The sequence below is a fragment of the Giraffa tippelskirchi genome, chromosome 10 (genome assembly GCF_054371585.1).
Source record: "Giraffa tippelskirchi isolate mGirTip1 chromosome 10, T2T-mGirTip1v1.2.pri, whole genome shotgun sequence".
NCBI lineage: Eukaryota > Metazoa > Chordata > Mammalia > Artiodactyla > Giraffidae > Giraffa > Giraffa tippelskirchi.
The window spans coordinates 107,634,102-107,657,377 of record NC_137284.1 but is presented as its reverse complement, the minus strand read 5'-3'; the positions used below and the strand labels follow the sequence as shown (position 1 = coordinate 107,657,377).

General features: G+C 40.2%; 2 protein-coding genes across 6 annotated transcripts in view; one reads left to right on the top strand and one right to left on the bottom strand.

Moving 5' to 3' along the window:
• Positions 1–10,656, top strand: part of NPSR1 (neuropeptide S receptor 1) — a 151,102-nt gene extending 140,446 nt beyond the window's left edge. For 2 of the 4 annotated variants that reach the window (XM_081534273.1, XM_081534270.1), the window contains 3 exons: positions 4,277–4,363; positions 9,325–9,505; positions 10,566–10,656. In XM_081534273.1, coding sequence (XP_081390399.1) covers positions 4,277–4,363; positions 9,325–9,505; positions 10,566–10,656 — 359 coding nt within the window. Of the gene's footprint in view, positions 1–4,276; positions 4,364–9,324; positions 9,510–10,343; positions 10,402–10,565 lie in introns of those variants that run through there. The other 2 variants (XM_081534271.1, XM_081534272.1) reach the window with 2 other exon arrangements.
• Positions 1–23,276, bottom strand: part of DPY19L1 (dpy-19 like C-mannosyltransferase 1) — a 236,060-nt gene that overhangs the window by 64,709 nt on the left and 148,075 nt on the right. For both annotated transcript variants that reach the window (XR_014066788.1, XR_014066787.1), the window contains exons 27-28: positions 13,334–13,511; positions 11,054–11,255 (exon numbers count right to left, since the gene is read on the bottom strand). The gene's annotated coding sequence lies outside the window, so the exon portion shown is untranslated. The remainder of the gene's footprint in view (positions 1–11,053; positions 11,256–13,333; positions 13,512–23,276) is intronic.

The following is a 23,276-nucleotide window of genomic DNA, read 5'->3' as shown; positions in this document are numbered from 1 at the left end:
AACTGGGGTGTTGCAGAAGACTCTTGAGAGTCCCCTGGACTTCAAGGAGATCCAACCAGTCCATCCTAAAGGAGATCAGTCCTGGGTGCTCATTGGAAGGACTGATTGATGTTGAAGCTGAAACTCCAATACTTTGGCTACCTGACGCGAAGAGCTGACTCATTGGAAAAGACCCTGATGCTGGGAAAGATTGAGGGCGGGAGAAGGGGTCGACAGAGGATGAGATGGCTGGATGGCATCACCGACTCAATGGACATGGGTTTGGGTGGACTCCAGGAGTTGGTGATGGACAGGGAGGCCTGGCGTGCTGCAGTCCATGGGGTTGCAAAGAGTTGGACACGACTGAGTGAGTGAACTGAAATGAACACCCCCTGCTGAAAAGGAGGCTGGGAAATGTCATCTCTCTGTGGGCCTTGGAGGCAAAGGAAAGAATTTGGTGGATAGCTAACCTGTCTGCCACAATTATTTTGGGTCTGCCAGGGTTCCTGGTTCCATGTGAACTGAGGAGCTGAGGAATAGACAAGGCTGTGAGTTAGGTGAGTTAGGTCATACTTCCTTGTATCTAAGACCTTCTGTTTTAAAAAAAGAAAACACACACAAGGAAAGAAAGTAGAGGTGGCCAAAGTCCTGAGCTAAGTAGCTGAGACATAATGCGCTAAAAATAGTTCACATTTTTAAAGAAGTCATCAATGATCAGTAATTAAAAATAAATTTTAAGTTCAAAATTTTTAGAAATCAGGCATAATTGTTAAAATGTTCAATTTTTAAAATTAATCTGAAGTACATGAAGTTACCAACATATGAAAAATAATGATTTTAAAATATTATCAGGTAGACTTCCTTGTTAACAAACAAATCACCCGGACTCTTGTAGCTCCACTTATGCCTACCCCCAGCCTCAACCATACAGGAATAAATTCTGCTTCATTTAAAATCTCAGGACATCAGTTGTTCCCCCTTCAGAGGCTCAGCCCACAGGAAAAAAAAAAAAAAGGTTCCCAGTGGCTCTGCAAGTGGCATGAAGCATGGGGAAGGAAAGGAGCAGCAACTGGCCACTTCAGATACATCCTTGAACTAAGACAGCCCAAGGCAGCATCCTGCTTCCAGTCCAAAATCTAATCCACCCACTGCCTCTAGGCTACCCACTATTAATGCACAGTGACAGCTGAATTTAACTGCTTTTCACTCCTGCTCAGCCCCAAGGCCTGAGGGGAAATAATCCTTTTATCTCCCAATAAAGGAGAATTACTGGGATTTTGCAGCTCAGCTCACTTTGAAGAGTCATCTTCAGGAGCTGGAAGTTTTGCATTTCCTAGAGTGGTCAGATTAAAGATGTTTTTCACTGATCTTATTGGGATATGGAATGGTAAGAGTTGATTATATTGTCACCCAGTTGCCCTGTGGAAAGTACTGCAAGTTTCCATTTTAAACAGATTTCAGAGGACAAATGTCATACTCAGAAAGTTTTCTGAAAAACTAAGTCTTCAGAGCCATGCTGTTTAGGAGCCAGCTGTTACACCAGCAAATGGAGATCCTTTGAAAAGATACGATTTGATCTGCTGTCTTTTTTACTTGCCCCCATGGCTATAATCCCATCCTGATAATTACCTGATGTATATAAATTCTATATACAGATAATATTGAATAGTAGCCTATCTAAATATAGTAATGAGTCTTCCCAAGTGATTCAGAGGTAAAGAATCTGCCTATCAAGCAGGAGGCTTGGGAAGATCCCTGGGTTGGGAAGATCCCCTGGAGAAGGATTTGGCAAACTTCTCCAGTATTCTTGCCTGGAGAATCCCATGGACAGAGAAGCCTGGTGGGCTACAATCCATGGGGTCACAGAAGAGTTGGATATGACAGAGCGACTAGACAACAACAACAACAACAAATGGAGTAATATTTTCTGTTCACTTCCATAAAGGCAGCTGTTAAAATCTCATTCATCCTGACTAATGAGGAAATTGACATTCTCACTGTGGGGCTTGGCACCTTGAATACATTATTTTATTTTAATCTTCAAAACAACTTTGTGAATTAGGTGTTTAATGCTTCATTTTTGAAAGTGGGAAACTGAGGCTGGGAAGAGTAAGCAATTTGCATGAGATGACACCACTAGTAAGTTGTGGAACTGGAGTATATATTCAGGTTTGATCTTGAAGTCTGTATCCTTACCAAGATACTACCTTGGAAATCAGGGCTTCAACCTTGGCACTGTCAGTGTTTTGAACCAGATAATTCTTCTTTTGTGTGGGACTGTCCTGTGCATTGAAGGATGTTTAGCAGCATTCCTGGTCTCTGCCCACTAGATGCCTGGAACACCCACCCCAACCACTGTGACAATCAAAAATGTGTCCAGTCATAACCTCGGGGGCAATACTTCCCCACCTAAAAACCACCGCTGTAAACACTCCTGAAGCATTTTCTCCCTTACACCACTGAAATTTTGTGCTTCTGTGAAATGCATGGAACAATCTGAAGGCCCTAATAGTGCCTAAGAGTGGCCTTCCAGGGTAGACATCAAGAAATAAAAACCAATTATATAATTAAATATAGCATTTCAGTTCCCTGCACAGAAAAAGCCCCTTATTCCTATTATTCCTGCTAACAGCTTGTCTTCTCCAATGAGTAAGCGTTCAAACTGTGAAAACAGACAGAAGCTTCGATGGCTTGGAGCTGCCTCAGAAATTCAGCCCAAACTCCTCAGGGAGACAGTCAAGGTCTTCCCACTTTGGCCTCAGTCCTTCTCCCCACCCTCAAACCAGCTTCCTTCCAGGCTTCAGCCAAGTGAGATGACTCACCAAGATTCTAACACTTCCTACATTTTCTCATTTCCCCTTCTTGGCTGAGGACTTCCCCTCTGCTTCAGGCATCTTTCCCAATCCTACGCCCCCTCTCCCAGCTTGACCTTGGGAATTTCCGCCTCTGCCTTGTGGCCACCTCTGCATTACAGTGGGGGAATGGCTTCCTTCTTCGTTCATACTTGGTTTTTGGTTTTAGTCTCTCTCATCTCACCCAGCCTCATGCCGAGTGATCTTTCCTGCTGGATTGAAAGTTCCCAGAGAAGAGGAACTGTATTTTAGCCTATTTTGTTCAGTCGTTATCTCTTGGTGGGTTGGGCTGGATTGGATTGCAGACAGGGTAGAATAAACAGTGCAAAGGTAAATTTCACACCAGTTTCCATGAGGATTTAAATACATTTCAAACGTGACATCTGAAGGTGTAGTGAGGACCAGTGAGCATGGTAGTTGGGCTCTAGGGTAGTCCTACCTCGTATGATGTAGGTGTGCCATGGGTGGGCCTCTGACCTCAGCCACCACTAGGGTTGTGTCCCTTGGGCCTTAATCAGTGGCACTCAGCTGAGGGTGTGTGGGGCTGGCCTTCTGTCCATGCCTCTCCCTCACTGAGGGTCTGCTTATGTCCAGAGGGAGGGCATCTTTTCCCAATTTTCACAAAGGCACCATGAGGGCTGGTGGAAGCCATGATAGTAAAAACTCTCCCACAGCTTCAGGGCACCCTGTGTCAAGTGCCTCCATTCCCAAATTTATCATTTAACTACTCCTTCTACTAAGAACTACTGCACTGAATTCTGCCCATCCTAATCAGTTACTTGTTTTACCACCACTCCTTGACTAGAGATGGGTTTATCTTAATTCTTTCAATAAATATTAATCAGTCACTAGTTTAGAGGATACAGGAGTGAGGAAAACAAAGTCTCTGTCTCCATCAAGCTTACATTCTAGTGGATTCCTAAATTTAATCCTCACATGTTTAGTATCAAACAACCCACATAAGATTAAAGTTATAACCAGGCTCTTATTTGGAACAGGTCTTATTATATCTCTGGCTTGAGCTTTTGTTGAGAGTGGAGTTTGTGAGTTAGATGAGTAAGTTCATCTGGGGTAAGATTTCTAGGAAAACGGCTTTGTCCTAGGTTGCTGAAGGGACAAGACCAATGTCTCAGCATCACCCCCTGTGGTCACCTGGCTCATTCCAGATTCAGTTGATTCAGGGCATCCAGCCAAGTCTCTTGAGAGTCTGGATGTCCCAATGCATTTACATTTTATATTAAGCTGCAAACTGAGCAGTTTCTAGCATCCGTCTAGCATCCACTATTTACTTTGAATATGTCAAAGGGCGGGGCTGGGGGGGTAGTTTCTCCTGGTCATAGGTGAGGAGGATGTAGGTGGTCCCATGACAACTGTGCGTCTAACCTACAATGTTCCTGTTGGCAGAAGCAGCACTTTACTTTATGGTTCACTTTTTGCATCTACAGATGGAAAGCTGTGCACCAGTTACAACCGAGGGCTCATCTCAAAGGCAAAGATCAAGGCCATCAAGTATAGTATTGTCATCATTTTCGGTAAGCAACATCCCTTCTTGTGTTGTAAAACTGTGGACATTCCAAAAACAAATTTGCACCTGGGACCTGGTGACACAAAGTCCACACAAGGAAAAAATTTGTCTATGGGAACTTCTGCCTTTTCCCGATTAGAAAGGAATGTGTGTGGGGGGCTTATCAGTGCCTCTGTAGCTTCCTCATGGGCCAACATTTGGTTTCCTATATCTATCTTTATGAATATTGTTGTCCAATACAGCCACAGGGTGGATAATGTGGAGAAAATCTAATTAACACATTACTAGCTGAACCTGAGGAGAAGGCAATGGCAACCCACTCCAGTATTCTTGCCTGGAGAATCCTGTGGATAGAGGAGCCTGGTGGGCTGCTGTCCATAGGGTTGCACAGAGTTGGAAATGACTGAAGTGATTTAGCATGCATGCACGCATGCATTAGAGAAGGAAACGGCAACCCACTCCAGTATTCTTGCTTGGAGAATCCCAGGGACAGGGGAGCCTGGTGGGCTGTTGTCTATGGGGTCACACGGAGTCGGACACGACTGAAGCGACTTAGCAGCAGCAGCAGCAGCTGAAGCTGATGCTCACCATCATCTAGTTGACCCAGTTGTTTTTCTGAAGGCACACACTCCCCAGAGCTGAAGTTCAACAACCAAGGAAGACAGAAGTGGCATTCCATTTCTTCTGGATATTTAATTTCAAGGTCACCATAAATTCTTCCCTAATGGATGCCTTATCTTCCCTGCTCGCTCCTGTCGTCTTTCCTTCTCTTTTGTTTTTTTGGTCTCTCTACTCTTAAGACCCATAAAGTCACCTCATCCAAGAAAAAAAGGTATTTCTAGAGCACCTAATATATGTCAGATTGGTGTTATATTCTTTGTCATCCCCAAACCTTCAAAACTTCCTCCCCCTTTCATCCCCTCAGTTAATGGCTCAGATTCTTATTTCACAAGGAAAACACTCTGTCAGAATAGAACTTCCTCATTCACCTGCCTTCACGTCCATGGACCTACCTACCTGCATCTCTGCCTTTTCTCCTATTACTATGGATAAACTGTCTCTGCTCCTTAATCCAAAATGTACTTGAGCTCTGTATCCCATTCCTCTCTGCTAACTCAAGAATTCTCTCCCTGCAATCATCTCCTCTCCCCCACAGATATCCCCCTAGACTAGATCATATGCACATACACATACTATAACAGCTCCCTCTATAAGCTCCCCAGTAACAGACCCTCTTCTTTAACATTCTCCTTTCTAGCAGACCTCCTCCCCTTTTCATCTTTCATTCTCTGGAGCCTATTTCTATTAGCGTTCTTTCCTATTACTCTAGTAAAGGCATACTTATCAAGGTAACCACAGCCAACAAAATGCCAGATGTCAATACTCAGTCTTTAGTTGATTTCTAAACAACATTTGCTCAGTCCTTCTTTGGAACACTTCCTTTGCTTAGAAATTATATCTATGATTTCTACTTGAAATTTTTTTATAATTCTACCTGAAATTTTTATTTATGATAAGCTTAGCATACTCAACATGAAAAACCAGAAGTCTCAGCATGCTTTCTTATATCTTACAAGTTTACTCGTCCTCCTGTATTCCCGCGTTTAGTAAATGATTTCATCTTTCATCCACACCAAAAACTAAGGGTCATCTGTCTGTCATTATTCTATTTCTCTTCCACACCACATATCTAGTCTATCAGTAAGGCACAGAAGCTTTACCTGCAAAAGAGATCTCAAATTCAACCATTTTTCAGCATCTATACAATTATTTCCTTGATCTAAGCTCCCACCAACTTCTCCCTGGAACACTGGAACTGCAACTGATCTTCTCTTAATCCTTCTCTGCAAAGCAGATAATGTGATCTTTTTAAAAATGTTAATCAGACACTATCACTACCCTGCAAACTCACCTATGGCTTCCCATTATATTGGAATAAAATCTTACTTTTTCCCATGTCTTACACAGTGTGTGTGATCTGTCCTCCAGCCAAGTATCCAGTCCCAGGCCCCTGCTCTCTTCCTTGCCCGTTCTATATATAACAATCACACTGGTTTTCTTACTGTTTCTTCAAACGTCAGTTTGTTCATACCTGGCAATATTTCCCACCTGAAATGCCCTGCCTTCAGATGGTGGCATGGCTTATCCATGCCATGGCTTAACATCATCTTGCTTTCCAACACCACCACCTCTTCAGAAAGGTCTCCTTGGCAAGTCTTAAATGTCTCTCCTATAGTCTTTACTCCATCTTATTTTTTCTTCATACTTCTACTTCCACTTGACAGTACAGGATATATATTGATCTGTTTATTGTCTATCTCCCCTGCTAGCAAAATCTCCATGAGCAATGACTTTCGCTTCTGTTTTCCTTACGTTATCACCAAGGGCTTATAAGGTCTATGCACACTGTGCTTAATTAATATCTATTGAAAGAACGAATGGGGATATGCATGAAGGAAAAGATTTGTGCCATTTCCTTTTTTACTCAGCTCAAAATACTACCCCTCCCTACCCACCGTGTGGCTCTTAGGAGCTCTGGGAGCACAGCTCTCATGCTAGCTCTGCTAGTACATTAACTGTCCATCTCAGAACTGTCCATCTCACCTTTCTAAAATGCAACTGCAAAATGCCAAACAGACCACATGCCATGTGACTTAGCCAGGAGAATACAGTCACAAATCAACATTGCAGGCAGACCTGGGGATAGAGTATATACCACCCACTGAGGTTCAAATTCCTTTCCCAAAAGCTTCTGAAGTAGATCAGAGATTATCTTGCTTTCCCAGACAATCAGGAGCATGATACACATTCCCTGGATGTTGAGTCAGGAAGCATACCTTATATATGCTTTTCAGAGCCAGTACAGCCTTTTATAATCAGGAGCCATATACTTAGGCACTGGATTCCCTTTAGTCAGAGAGCAAGAAAGTCCACAAGGAGGTCATTCATGTCAACAGTCCAATCAGACCAAAATGCCCCTTCCTATAACAAATATTTTGTAATGCCCCTTTACCATTCTGAAAGGAAATGTATACAAAAACCTATGTACCTAACATAATTCTTAAAAGATCAATGTATAACATAAAGGGAGACTAGGAAGAAAATAATTTATAATAAAATAATACAGATTTCAATATATAAATACTTGGATAGAGTCCTTAGTAGAATAATGAAGTTACAAATGCAAACCAATGCAGGTGTGTTTTCATGGAGATATAAAAAATAAAGCAGTATCGCTGTCAGTGACTTTATTTTCCCAGTAGGTGAACAAATCCTGCTAAAGTTCCAAATCAAACAAAGTAATCTTTCCTCTATTTGCAAGGGAATTGGACTTCTGGAAAACTCAGTATTTATTTAAAATATTGTGGTCATATATAAAATAGAGTCAGGTTTCTAGACTGGGATCATTATAAACAGATTCTCTGCTCCATAAATGTCCAAATGGGAATTTGAAGGATGTATGGGACATGGATGGGACTGGCTTCATGATGCAGGAGGACAGATATCCCTAGGAAAACCAGAACCAACACACAACACACACAAATATATACACACGCATTTTCAAAATTCCCCCAAACAGAAGCTTTGCCCATCCATGCCCCAGAACCACTATCTGCGCCAAGGCCAGGCTTTACCACCAGAGCCCAGAATGTTCAGTGGTCTCTGTGTTAGAACTGTTCCCTTTTAACAGATTGTCAAGGTCAAGGAGGGGAAAAAAAAAAACATGTGTCAGTCAAAGAGTTATGGCAACAAGCTGATTCCTTCAGTCAGATGCCAAAGGAAGCCTGACTTCCCTGAGGAAAAATCCTATGACTGAGAAAGGGAAGAAAGAGAGTGGAGAGGATGGGGCAAGAAAGTAAGAGAGAGCACATGTGGGTTCCAGTCAACCCCAAGAAGGTTTATCTCTGTGGTATTAATCTGCGTTCTCCAGAGAAATTATGTATATATGTGTGTGTGTTATTGTAAACAATTGGCTCATTTGACTGTGAAGCTGAAAAGTCCCCAGATCTCCAGATCCAGGAGAGCTAATGGTGTCATCTCAGTCTGAGTCAAAGTATGAAGGCCAAAGAGGATCAAAGTCTTAGCCAGAAGACAGTCAAGCAAACAGAATGACTCCTCTCTCACTCACCCTTTTTATTGTATTCAAATCTATGGGTAGATCACTGCCCACCCACATTGGGGAGGACAATTTACTTTTCTTAATCTACAAATACAAATGTTAATCTCATTCAGAAATACTCTGAGAACACAGAAATAATCAGAAGTAATGATTAACAAAAAAATCTGGGCATCCTATGACCTAGTCAAGGTGGCACATAAAATTGGCCATCGCACTCTGCGTCTCCATTTCTCATCTCCTTCCTCTGAGGATTTGGATCCAAGCAGAATCAGGGTCTCACGCACACTAATGGACTTGGTAAGGGGTATATAGGGTGGGTGTTGCCTGGAGAGGCTGACTTGGAAATGGAAAATAAAATTGAGAATCTTGAGATTTAGCCAGGCTGTGTTTTGAAACATTAGGTATCACCCCTTCCCCTCGCCTACCCCAAAACAGGAGTCACTATAAAGTGTTCCCTGTTCTGTCTTTTACCACAGAGTCTCCAAAGGGATTTGCTGAATTTTCTTTTACACTGTGTAGAATGAGAGGCTAAGGCCATGCTGAACAGCTCCCAGCCTTTCAAGGATCACTACAGTAGTCAAATCAGACCCTCCCTTTAGAGATAGAGAAGCTCCAGCAAATTTACTCAATTTTAGAAATGAGTCTGTGGGATGTAATGTATGTATGTGTAGATGTGTGTGTATGTGTTTAAGTAAACATGACATTAATATGAACACACAAAACTGTTCTAAATATTCCTGAGATCCCAGGTGCTAAGGAACCTCCTCACTGAAGCTCCACTCAGGGCCAACACAGAGGGCCCTGGGGGCTGTGGGCTGCTACAGTGCTAATGGTTCTCTTCTCCCCAGCCTTCATCTGTTGCTGGAGTCCCTACTTCCTCTTCGACATTTTGGACAATTTCAGCCTCCTTCCAAACACTAAGGAGCGTTTCTATGCCTCTGTGATCATTCAGAACCTGCCTGCTTTGAATAGTGCCATCAACCCCCTCATCTACTGTGTTTTCAGCAACTCCATATGCTTCCCCTGCAGGTAAGGGGCATTCAGACATGGGGAAGCCCACTGCATTCACTTCCAACCTGTGTCTTCCTCATGCTAGAGCTCTCTGGCGGGCTATAGATGAAAAACTGAGAGTCAAAAAGTTTCTGCTAGTGTGACAGATTCAAATCCAGGCTCCCTGGCCATGGCTCATGCTTTCTCCTATACCACATCACCTCCTATAGCAATCATCCTAATCGAGTCACATATAGAAGATCCTTATTTTAGTTCAAAGCTTCTCCACACGAGTTGCCTCAATACAATGCCATGGAGATAGCAGGACACAAAGAATTATCATTTTACAGATAAAAAAATTAAGGCTCACAGGTTAAGTGACATTATTGAGATTATATGAATAATTAGTTACAGAGCTGAAATTAGATCCCTCCCACAATGACTCAGTCTGCTGTTTTTCAGCTGTTTTACTGCACAAGCTACAGGGAGTAGGTGGAAAAATCTATAGGAGATGGAATCGTAGTAGAATTGTTTCAGGCTTGGGTTTGATGCCCTCCATTGAATCTCTCTTCCATTAGTTGACAAGAGCTTTCAAGTATCTCTAGAATTGTGGATGGATGGTAGCATTTCTCAGTGATCCTAAACATCATCGATATGTTAGAACGGCTACCATCTCTCACCTGCCTTGCCTCCGGCCTCTCACCCATCAGCCCCTCCCTGCTCCCCCCATTCCTCTTGTCTCCATGATAGAATTGCAGAATGGTGACAGGCTTGGGTTTGATGCTGCCATTGTTGATTCATAGCTACGTGTGACCTAGGGGAAGTTATTTAACTTCCATACACTTCCATTTCCTCACATGTAAAAAGGGGCTAATAGCAGTAGCAGTGCCTACATCTTGGCCAGTGATGTCTCTGTCACTGGGCTCTGGTGCTGATCAGTAGGAAGGAGGGCTGTGAGTGGGAGGGAAGTATGGTGAGGGCTAGTACATTAAAAGTGCTTAGCACAGTGCCTGATCCTTAATAAGTTCTCCACAAGTGTTAGCTCCTAACAGTTAAATTATTCAGGACAAATGATTTTTCCTTTTTGTTCTTTCTTTAGGGAGCAAAGATCACGCGATTCCAGAATGACATGTCGGGAGAGAACTGAGAAGCATGAGATGCAGGTTCTGTCCAAGCCAGAATTCATGTAGATCATGGGGCAGTAGCAGCACTGGGCTGAGCCCCATCAACTCTCCTGGGTTCCCATTAGCACCTTGGGCCTGTGTATAAAGCCTGAGCCAACTTCTCTGCCCTGCACCTTTCATCACTTGGGGGATGCGCAAGGCAAACATCCTAAAAAGTGTGTACCACCTGCCTCAGCAAGTATTGGCCAATAGGAAGTTACAAACTATTCACAGCAGCCAGGAAAGATACCCTCTCTTTCCCCACCACTCCCAGCTGCCCTTCTCGTTGGTCAGCACCAGAATCAATGGACAGAGACATCGCTGGCCGGGGGCCCAGACTTGGGCAAGCAGAGGGGATTGACTAACAAAGCATGTTTGTACATGTTCTTATAATTACAATTTAAGAAGTAAATAAAAGGCTTACCTGGGCCTAGATTTTCCTCCCATTTTTGGATTCAAGTTTCAGTAGCTGTGGCCAAAGAGATGTTTGTCTTTGAAATGCCAACAAATAATAAATTCACTTCCAGGCATTGAGGCTTTGCGTCTCCTCTGCAGATGGCCATGGTTGGCAGATGGATGTGTTGGCAGCAGCCAACCTCACAGTCCCATTGTTATTGACAGATGATCTGTAGAAAGAACATAAGTGCTGGCCCTCCAGAGCAAAATCGAAATTGAGGGGTACTTTATCTGGTAGGAAAAGAAATAGTGCAAAAAGTCATGGGGCTCTCACCTCCAGGCTCTGAGAGTTGGCACCTGGGACTCACACATGTCTTTCCAGCTCTCTGAAGGCTCCTCCCTTTGCATTCCACATTTAGGCCACTCTGGGCTCCATGCCTCATACCTCAGGGACACTTCTCTCTCTATAGTTGGGAGCTGAATGCCTGTGGCTTTTCCAGGCATGATGTTTCTGTAATATCTTTATCATTTTTGCACATTTTAGCCATTGTCTATCTAACATCTTGGCTGGGAAGCGCTCGTGGGCCTTATTATGACAAGTCTGGAGTTTGATATATATAAGCATAATCCAAGTGAAATATGACTTAATGTTTTCTAACCAACTTTTGCCATCAGATTTTTCCATAAGTAGAAGTGGAATAATTTAATTTGATTATATATACATCCCCACCCACGGCTCTAGGATGCGCGTGAGCTCCTTATTTTTAGCCTCACATACATTCTTGACATTAAAATCTCCTTGGCAAAATCCTCCTTCCCAAAATTATCCTGAGCTTAAGTCTTTTTTCGTCTACTGCTAGTGGAGTTATTATTTTAATAGCACTCCATTCCTCATTACGGTGTCAACCCAAAGACTTCATGCTTAAGGTCACAGTGGCATTTTTCCCATAAACTCTTTTTTCAATTCCATCTGACCTTAAGAAAAGTATCTCTTAGGTAGAAATCAGACTTCTCCTCAGTCACCATCTCTCTTAGAATTACTTTCTGAATTTGAGGAGACTGAATAATCTAGTTGTACATCTACAGAACAGTATTGAAGGTTGCCTTCCTTTCTGTCCAACCAGCTAAATGTGAGTAAACCTGGAAGCTCTGAGCGGTTGAGAAGTGCTTTTTGACATTTCACTTTAAATCAAGATGTGCTACAGAAGACCCACATAATCATTGCTAAAATAACTGTCTGCATGGGAGCCAATTAACAGTGCAAAATCTGGTGGCTGTCCTTCCTACATGGCAAAATGGGAGGCCTGGGTTCTTTTGACAGATGCTTTCCATCTCTGTCAAGCTCTGGTCTGAAAAAGGCATTACATGCCTACCTCATCCATCAATAGACCCTGAAAGTTAAGCAGAGAGTCAAGTGAGGGGCTTTGTGGGCTTTAAAAACTGTGAATGTGATTTTGTAGTTATTGTAGCGCTGAGACTCCTATTCTCAGTGAAGACTGGAGATCAGTAAGATAATGGTACAGGCTGCTGCAAGACAAGCTGCCAGTACAATGAAACTTGCTTTATATTGGTGAGGACTTTGGGATCCTCATTTTCATGTATTTTCTGAGCTTGAGGAAACATTATTTAAACACTAAGGAACACTGGTAATAGTTTCATAGTCTTATGACGTTGGAACAAATTATTTAATGTCTCTGAGCATCAACTGTCTCATCTGTAAGATGGGAACAAAATAAGGCTGGAGCAGAGAGTCTTGTGGGTTCTTTACAGGTACAGATTCTGAGATTATAATGGCTTAAATTACATTCATGGAGTCATAGCTTCTGGAATTTCTTCCCCAGGGGGGCAATGACTGTATGACTCATAGCCAAGTTATTTGCTCTTTAGAAGGTGTAATTTCTCCATCTATCACCATGAAGTCAGAGAAACATCATTTCCCAGTCGGGAAACACAGTTTGAACTCTTGGAGAAAATGATCAGCTTAGTGTTGTGATGTCATATTTATAGCCTTGGATGCCCAAGTGGGGCCAGAGAAGCCAGCAGAGTGATATATAAAATTAAGATGATTACTTCCTACACCAAGATGTCACAGACACCTATGATTGCATTATCACTTAGCTTCAGGCACAGGCAAAAATTTAGGATAATAAGGATAGATGTGTTTAATATATTTAGCCATGCTAGAGAAAATAAGTGTCTTTGCTTTACTGAACTAAATTCAATATGAATGGTAAAAACTTTGCTTCCAGGGCTTGTGTTGAGCATAATTTAATGGAAGTTTAATTTTGCCAAGCAACATTTCCCATACCTTTTTAATGGCTTTAATTTGTGATTAATGATGAGAAAAAAGTATCCCTTCTCAACCAAACATGCAGCTTAAACTTGCTTCCCCACATCATTATGACAACTCTAGACATCCATATACAGAAAGGACTTTGCCTCTTCCTTCTGCATCCACAGTGTCGGAAGGGACCACAAGCCTGCATCTGGTGGGGAAACAGAAAAACAAAAATATTTTTAGCAGGAAATAAAGTAGCTCTACTCTTCTAGAGTCATCTTAAGTGAGCTACAGGCCTTCTGGCAACTATACTTTTTTTATGGTCATATGAATATACCTCACTTTATATGCAGATCTAACAGTGTTTCTTGCAGCTTTTCAATTGCATTTGATTGAAAGTAGATGGTCCTGTTGAGGGGCCAACCTCCTTGCTTTTGGAAACCTGAAAAACACATGCCTCATTTCTCTGCAGCTGCATTTTAAGAATGCATTATCCTCAACAGGGCTGGTTTGATTAATGTTTTCAAAGTGCAATTCCATGCATACAGAATGTTAAGGTGGACAGAGGCTTGAGTCATGTAGTCTCATGGCTTTCTATCTGGGGACTCCCTAAGAGGTCCCAAAGAAGTGACTCAGTATTCACACTCATATATACAACAAGAGTATATATATAAAATCTAGACAAAATTAAGATAGTTAAATTGCTTAAAGTCCTTGCATTACCTGAAATGTGGGTAGAATATAGATTAGAAATTGATACACCAAGAATGCATGTTTTCATTTCAAGAATGTAGGTTGTAATCACTAAAATAATAGAAATAAAGAACTATATAACTTCGAAACTAAAAGAGAAGAAAAACATGATAAAAGGACTCAAGCAGTCTAAAAGAAGGCAAGAAAAGAGAGCAGTAGAAATATGAATAGCTGGGACAAATAGAAAGCACATAGGAAAATGGTGGATTTTTTATCCAAATATATCAGTAACTGTAATAAGGTAAGCAGATTAAATACTCCAGTTTTTGTTAGATTAGACTTTTAAAGAAAGAACTATATGTTATTTGCAAAAGACATGCCTAAAACACAAGGACACAGAAAGTTTGGAAATAAAAGAATGGACAAAGGTATTCCATGGAAACAGTACTAAAAGCTGGTGAGACTGTATTAATAAAGACTAAATACATTTTAAGGGAAAAAAAGCATTAGTGGCATTAAACAGGGACATTTCAAGTGATAAATGTTTTAGTTCAGTGAGATGATATAACTCTAAATTTCTAAGCATTTACAAGATGGCCTCAAAATATGTATTTTCAAAAGCTGTCAGAACTATCAAACAAATAGACAAGTCCACAGCCATAGTGGGGAATTTTGTCACACTTAATTTCAGTAATTGAAGGAGACAAAAACTAGGAATGATCTGCATAATTGGAACAACATGAATAACACAGGTAGAGCACATAATCCTACCACTCCAAAATAAACGGTCTTTTCAAGCACGTGTGAAGCAGTTACAAAACTTGACCATATGTCAGCCATAAATAAAATAAGCTTCAAAATATTCAAAAGATTGAGCTCATACAGACTGGTTTCTCTGATCACAATGCAATTATGCTAGAACTCAAGAGCAGGAGCTTAACTAGAAGATTACCAGGTTTGGAAATCAGAAAATATACTTCTTAGTACTTATAGTCAAAGAAAAAAGTACATGGAAAGTAGAAAACAATCATATTGAATGATAACGAAATTATATCAAAAGTCTGGGATACAAACAAACACACTAAAAAGAAGAATTTTTCTTCTTTTCCTTTAAGTTAATGAATAAATCATCTAGTTCATGAAGTTAGGGAAATTCACCAAAACAAAGCCACAGGAAATACAAGTAAGAAAATAATGAGCAGGAGTAAATTTAATAAAATAGAAAACAAACATGTAATTTTAGAAGCTCAAAAGACAAAATTCTCTTTTTTGAAAAAACAATAAAAGCAATAAACCTCTTGTGAGACTGGGCAAAGGGAAAAATGAGAGAAGGCACAAGTAAGCAGTATTATTTATTTTAAGGATATCTCTGTAGGTCTTGAAGTCAATAAAGAGATAATAAAAGGATATTATGATCAAGTTTATACTAAAGCAAACTGAAAGTATAGATGAACAGCCAGCTTACTATAACTGACATAAGAAGAAACAGAAAAGTTGAGTAGTAAATATCATAACTACCAAAGAAAAAATATGCCTTCATTGGGGAGTTCTACCACAATTTAAATAAAAAGCAACTCCAATTCTATATACTTATACTCTTCAGGAGACTATAAAAAGAGTGTCTTTTAAAATTATTTGCTAGACTAAAAATGCCATAATGTCAAAACCCTACAAAGATATTACCAAAAGGAACATTACAAGTGAAATTTTGTCATGAAAATAAAAACAAAAGTTCCAAATTAAATTTTAGCAAAACAAACCCAGCAAAATATAAAAAGACTAAAACATGTGACCAAATTGTACTGATTTCAGGAATGCAAAGTTGACATAATATTAGAAAATTACTCAAATAACTCATTATACTAATAGATTACAAGAGTTAAAAAAACACATTATCAGTGTTAACAGATACGGGGAAATGTTCGATAAAATTATTGGGCATTAAGACACAATAAAAGATTTTCACAAATTTGAGTTAAAAAGAAATCCCTAACTCTAAAGATTATGTACCAAAAATCCTAATGGTAAAACTTCGAGGTAGTCCCTTTGAAATAAAGAATGAATGAGTAAAGAATGCTAATGTCATCATTTTATTCAACATTGTACTAGGATCCTAGCCAATACAGTAAAGCAAGCAAAAACAAAAAGATAAAAGGTATAAGGATTGGCAATGCATAATAAAAATCAATTTATTATTGATATAAATGTATAGTAGAATATCAAAATAAGATATAATTATTAGAATTAATAATTATATTATAATTGTAAATAATTAAAAGTAATCATAAAGCTTAGTATGGTTGCAGGATACAAAATCAATATATAAAAGTCAATATCATTTCCACACAAGAGCAACAAATAGAAAATTATTTTTCAATTGCAATTTATAATAGCCTTAAAAGATCAAGCTCCTAGGAATAAATTCATAAATGGTGTGTAAATCTCTATGGAGGAATCATAGTACTATTGAAAGGTATTAAAGAGGAACTAATTAAATGTAGAAACAAATACACAGAGATTTATTATAAAATCATCCATTCTTCTCCAATCAATCAGTAAGATTAATATAGTAACAACCAAAGTTCCAGCAGGAATTCTGTAGAACTTTACAAGTTGCCTCTAAAAATTTATAGAGAAATGTAGAAGGCCAAAATTAGCCAAGATGTTTTAGACTGAGAAAAAAAAGTGGGAATATTTGATCAGCTAGATACTTGACCTTATTACAAAGCCATAATAATAAAAGTTATAGTATTGTGTCAGGGTAGACAAATTAACAAATGTAACAGTAAAAAAGTTCAGAAAAAGATGTCCACATATAGGAAAACTTGTTTATTTCAGAGACAGCATTGCAGAGGAATGGAAAAAGGGTGCTCTTTCAATACATGATGTAAGGAAAATTGGGCGGTTACATGGAAAAAAATGAAAATGAAAGCCTAGTGGATCATATGCAAAAGTGCTTCCAGATGGATTATGGATCTAACTGCATGAAATAAAACACCTTGAAGAAATAATGTAGGAGAAGATCTCCAGATCTCTGAATAGGGCAAGAGCTCTTTAAACAAAACACAAAAACTGCTGCTTTTAAAGGAAAAGATTAATAAATTTGATTACCAGATAATTAGAAAATCAAAAGACATCATAAAAAAGGGTGAAAAAAGCAAGCGATAAAAAAGGGTGAAAAAAGCAAGCGATAGAATGGGAAATATATTTGCAAATGACCAAGATCTAGTATTTAGGATATGTAAAACTCACGTAAATCACTGCTGCAGCTGCTGCTGCTAAGTCGCTTCAGTCGTGTCCGACTCTGTGCGACCCCATAGACAGTAGCCCATTAGGCTCCCCCGTCCCTGGGATTCTCCAGGCAAGAACACTGGAGTGGGTTGCCATTTCCTTCTAAAATGCATGAAAGTGAAAAGTGAAAGTGAAGTCGCTCAGTCATGTCCGACCCTTAGCGACCCCATGGACTGCAGCCTACCAGGCTCCTCCAGCCGTGGGAGTTTCCAGGCAAGAGTACTGGAGTGGCTTGTGTAAATCACTAAGAAAAGACAATTAAAAATAGATAGAAAATCACTAAGAAAAGACAATTAAAAATAGATAGAAATTGATCAGGACTTGATTTCAGAAAAGAAATTTTCCAAAAGGCCAATAAAACACCAAATGAAAAGATGTTAAATCTCATTGAAGTCAGGGAAAAGTAAATTAAATCACAATGAGATACTAATATGCACCCACCAGATTGGCAAAAATGTAAAACTTTGACAATATCAAGTGTTGGTGAGGATGTGAAGCATCCGAAATTTTCACTGTTTTCTGGTGGTAAATATTTAGTACAACCTAAGGATCAAACCAGAGTCTCGCACATTGCAGGCAGATTCTTTACCATCTCAGCCACAAGGGAAGCTCCTACAACCATTATACCCTTTAACTAATAAAATTAAGAATGTATATACACTATGACTTTGCAATTCCATTCCTGAGTATAGATACTACAGAAGAGTATAATCATGTGAGCCTTAATATATGTGAAAGAATATTCATAATAATTAGAGAAGGGAATGGCAACCCACTCTAGTATTCTTCCCTGGAAAATCTCAAGGACAAGAGGAGACAGGTGGGCTACAGTTCATGGGGTCGCAAAAGAGTCAGACCCAACTTAGCAACTTAACAACAATCATAATAATACTGATTTATAAGAACCATAATTGGAGGTGAAACAAATGCCCACCAGGACAATAGATTTAAAAAATTATGGTATATTTCATACAATAAAGTACTTTATAGCACCAAAAATGATCAAAAAAAAAAAAACACCCCACCCCAGCTGCTTGTCACAACATGAAAAAAATCTTTAAAAACATAATATAAAAGAAGATAAATACTAAAAGATATTATATGATTTCAATTATGTAAAATTCACAACCAGCCAAATTTTACTATTGTATTTAGGGATGCATGCACAGGTGATAAAATCCTAAAGCAATGCAAATAAATTACTTTTATAGAGTAATTTATAAAAGTCAAGAGTGGGGCTCCTTTGTGGGATGGAAAAGAGCTGTGTTTGGGAGGGAGCCTGCAGAAGAGGGGCTGGTAAGGTTCTATTTCTTGCTCCGGGTGTTCACTTTCTAATTACTCATTAAGCTATATATTTACATTTGGTGCGTTTGTGAATGTGTGTTACATTTCACAATTAAAAGTTTCTAAAACTGTAGCTTTTCAAAGCCTTTCAGGACCATTATTCTGGAAGCAGTACAGAGAAGGCAGCCAGATTGGAAACAGGAAGGTGATCAATGGGTCTCGATTACACACAAGAAACAGCAGAGATGAGATGGCCCAAAGATGCTTCTGGGTTCCTTCTCTGCATTCTGGGCCAGCAATGTATCATTCACATCCAGTAACAGGAATATTGATGCCAACATTTTTCAAAATCTGTAGAAATATCTTGGCTCCTCTATAGAGTCTTGAGTGTCAGTCCAGTGGAAATCAGTATCTATCTTCTGTTCTCTTGTTGCCTATGAGGGGTCCTGGAGTCCTAAAGTTCTTACTCATAACTCCAACGCCCATGTCCTTCCAAAGAGTCTCCTTCTCCTTTCTGCCCTTTCTCATCCCTCATGTATAGCAGGTAGATAACATACCTGCTGTATTACTCCCCAAGTACAGCCACATCAGCATTCCTCCAGAGAGAATTTCATGTAAAGAGGGAATATTTGAGGCATTGCTGCCCTATTGCCAAAGAACTAACTGCAAAAAAAAGTAGATACTTTGAGCCTGCAGGAGGTGGCCAGGAGAAATATTTGGGGTCAAAAGCATGTTGACTTATCTCCATGATGATTTGATAGGGTTTAAGAAGGCTGATCAAAGGGTCCCAAATCTTGCCGCATCACAGAATCACCCAAGGGCTTAGGAAAGAAATACAGATCTTGAGATCTCCAACCGCATTCTGATTCATTGGTCTCTGAGTACAGCCTGGAAGTCTGTATGTACAGCAAGCAACTCAGGTGATTCTTGTGCAGGGGTTCCTGCAGCTCTTTGAGGTGCCAGTACTTAGGAACCAGTGCTTAACAGCATGCCAGGTCTTTAAAGCCCAAGTTTCTCATGGGGGGAAGGGTGTGGGCCACCTTGGCTTACCTCTGTCCAGTTGCCCTGGGTCCAACCTGAGGACAAATGTTCTTCTAAGAGTCCAACTTCATCACCTTGCAACTCTCCAGATAATGGTTAGGTAAACCCAGGACTAAATGTTGTTTCTTCTCTCCACTCTGGACTAAATGCTCTTTCACCACAAGAAGATAGACCTTAGTATACAGTGTTTTACATGCAGGTAGATACCCAAATGAAGTCAAGTGGGGAAGCATGGCCATGAGTTTATGTGATATTTGAGAACAAGGAAGGATGCCTCTGAAGGGATGTCTAGGGGCTGTAAAAACATGCAGATAGGGTATTACACTGAAGCCCTTGAGAGCAATCTTTCTTAACCTTTTCAGTCTCAGGACCCCTTTATGCTTGTTTATGGACTTCCCTGGAGGCTCAGATGGTAAAGAATCCATCTGCAAAGCAGGAGACTTGGGTTCAGTCTCTGGGTTGAGAACATTCCCCTGGAGTAGGAAATGGCAACCCATTCCAGCATTCTTGCCTGGAGAATTCCATGGAAAGAGGAGCCTAGCAGGCTACAGTACATGGGGTCACAAAGAGTCAGACACAACTGACTTTCACATGCTTGTTTATGTGAATTATACCCATAGATATTTACTGCATTAAAAATTAAACATGAGAAACTGTTTAACATTTACCTATGAATTCATTTATAAATAACAATAATAAACTCAATACATAGTAACATAAATATCTTCTATATGGAAAGTAACTATTTCCCTCTTCAAAAAAAAATTTAGCAGGAAGATCAACTTGTTTTAACTTTTTGTAAATCTCTTTAAGTTTGGCTTAATAGAAGACAGCTGGATTTTCAGATCTTCTGCATTCAATCTGTGGCAATATGTTGTTTTGATAGAAATATGTAAAGAAAATCAGGCTTCACAAAAATATGTAGTTAGGGGAAAAAAGGAGTATTTTAATCTGCTTCTGCACTCAATCTGTTGTGCTATTCCATGCCATGTGACCTCTGGAAAATTCCACTGTACACAAGAGAGAAAGAAAATGAAAAAGGCCCAAAAAACATTCTAGTGCTACTATGAAAATAGTTTTGATCTTACAGACCCTCCCTAAAAGGTCCTCTCCACTCATCAGGATCTGGACCACACTTTAAGGATTGCTGCCTTAAAGAAAAACAGTGCGCATATTTGTTTGCCAACAGCAATGGCTATTGCTTTAATACTGCTGTCCTGGCTGCAAAGTGGAGGCAGGATGAGGTGGGTAGGCTAACAGACCACGTGTATCTGTTTGCAAAGCAGGGTAAAGCACTAATTGTAGGCAATTATGATTTCAGCTTTGCTCCAAGACGACACCTCAACAGGTAAACCTAGTGATTAAACCTACCTCTGCTGCGGGCCATAGCCCATAGTCCTACTCAAACAAGATACTCAGGGCATGTCCAGGACTGGGGGCAAGTGGTGGTTGGACTGAGAAAGAGAGTGATCAATGCATGTATGTTGCTCAGTCACTCAGTCAAGTCTGACTCTTGCAACCCCATGGACTGCAGCCTGCCAGGCCCCTCTGTCCATGGAATTCTCCAGGCAAGAATACTGGAGTGGGTTGCCATTTCCTTCTCCTAGAATGGTCAATATTCACCTCTAAAACTATGGCGTTTACAGGGTTCTGAATGTGAGCAGACAAATGACTATCCTCATATGCTCAAATGGACTTGCTAAGTCAGCCTACCCAGACCACTTTCTTTAACACTGCGGCTGCCAGTCCAGCAATCCTGATCTCCTGCACTGTGTGTTTTTTTGCACCAGCACCTATCATCTTCTAATGCACTGTATAATGTAATTATGATTATGTTTACTGCTTATTGCCCACATCTCCCATGAGACAAGGATCTTTGCCTATTTTGTTCACTGTTGTATCCCCTGGACCAGAACTGTGCCTGGAATAGAGTAGGTGTTGATAAATGTTAGTGAACTAATAAGATTTATGGATAAAGGGAAAGAGGGGAACACTAGCATCCTGCAAGCAGTTTGCACCCAGGAGAGGAGGAAGGCTGAGCTGAGCATGCCCAGTTTATTGTCTCCAAATTCATGACACAGATAAGGCCATTCCTTCCTCTTTGAACAACTGAAGAGCAAATAAAAGTTGAAAAATGTGACATCTCTCCATGAAAGGACACATCAGAAATGAAGAAGCATCATCCACCACTGACTTTCCACAATTATTTGTTCTTCACTCTTTGTGATTAAATATTAAGCCTATGGTCAGCCAGGGGTGTGGTGATCCTCTGATGAGGAGATCAGAAGTTCTATCAAGACCTTTCTATTCCTCTTTCATCAGGTACTCCCCCAATGCCACCCACTTCATCTGGTCCCTTTATGCCCCTATTTGTTTCTTTGCTCCAAGCCCACCCTCCACTCCATTTGATGCTGAAGCTGAGGCTGGGATTCTGCAAACCACATTTCCCAATTCCTTTGTTAGTTGTTTTTTGTTAGGTAAGGTCTGCCAAAGGGAGATGGGCAGGAGATGGAAAAAAGAACACAGTTTGGGGAATATAGAGGGCTTCCTTTCTGTATTTCAATCATCAGCTTCCCCATCATCTCCTCAGGGTTATCAGCAGGATTCAGACCACACCTCTCCTCAGGTGCATGGAGCTTGCCCCAGAGACCTCAGCATCTGTCCTGGGGGCCCTCCTCTGAACTCCTAGGGTAATGCCTCCTTCCTTTTGTCCTCCAGTCTTAGGGGTGGTAGCTGCTGTCTGTAGTTATTAATCCCTAGGCTACCATCCTTCTTTGCTATTTCAGCCCTCTAGCACCTGTGCACCCAATTCTGCAGTAAGTCCCTTCTTTCTGAAATATCTACCATGGCTCCTCTTTCCCTGGTATGGCCCCTGACTGGTACAGCTCCCCTGTGGACCCTCCTGGGACCACTGATGGACAAGTTAGAATTGATCCCCACAGGGCTCTTACGTGAGTCAGAAAATCTCCGTTAATTAAATCTCTATATTGCTGTTAATTAATTCTCTATTCCATTTCTCTTTCCTAACATTGTCCTTCCATACTATCCGATAGAGCTAAAGTGATCATACAGCCCAGCTCAACCCAAACAGTATAGGTTCATGACTGTGGTCCCAGCATAATTATTAACAGAGCCTCCTTTTTCTCTCAGAACTATCCTAGTTTGGGTGATAAATTATATTGTCACTCTAATCATTATATGCTCTACAAAGAAATTAAATCATGTTAAGATATTCCAGCAATAAAATACCAATTACAAGATGTTCCAAGTTTGAATATCAACCCCTTCTCATCATGAATTTTCTGGGAAGAAATTAAATTTCAATGATTGAAGTCAATGATTAAGTTAGAATTCAAATATATTAAAGTCCATGGATTTAGGTCCAAAATCATATTCTTTACCCATCTGATTTAAGGTTTGAAGAAAATTAGAGTCCAATTCCCTCCCAATTTGTTATTCAACTCTTGTGTTTTATTTCTCAATGTTCCAAGAACCTGCACCAAATATTGGAGTTGAGGGGTCCAAAAATAGCCTCTGTTCCCCACAAGAGCTTTGAATAGATTATAAAATCAAACAAAGGATGACAGGAGGGAGATTAGAACAACACGGTTATTACTAATAACGTGGCTTGTACCTGCAGTCAAGAGAGCCTGCTAATAATGAA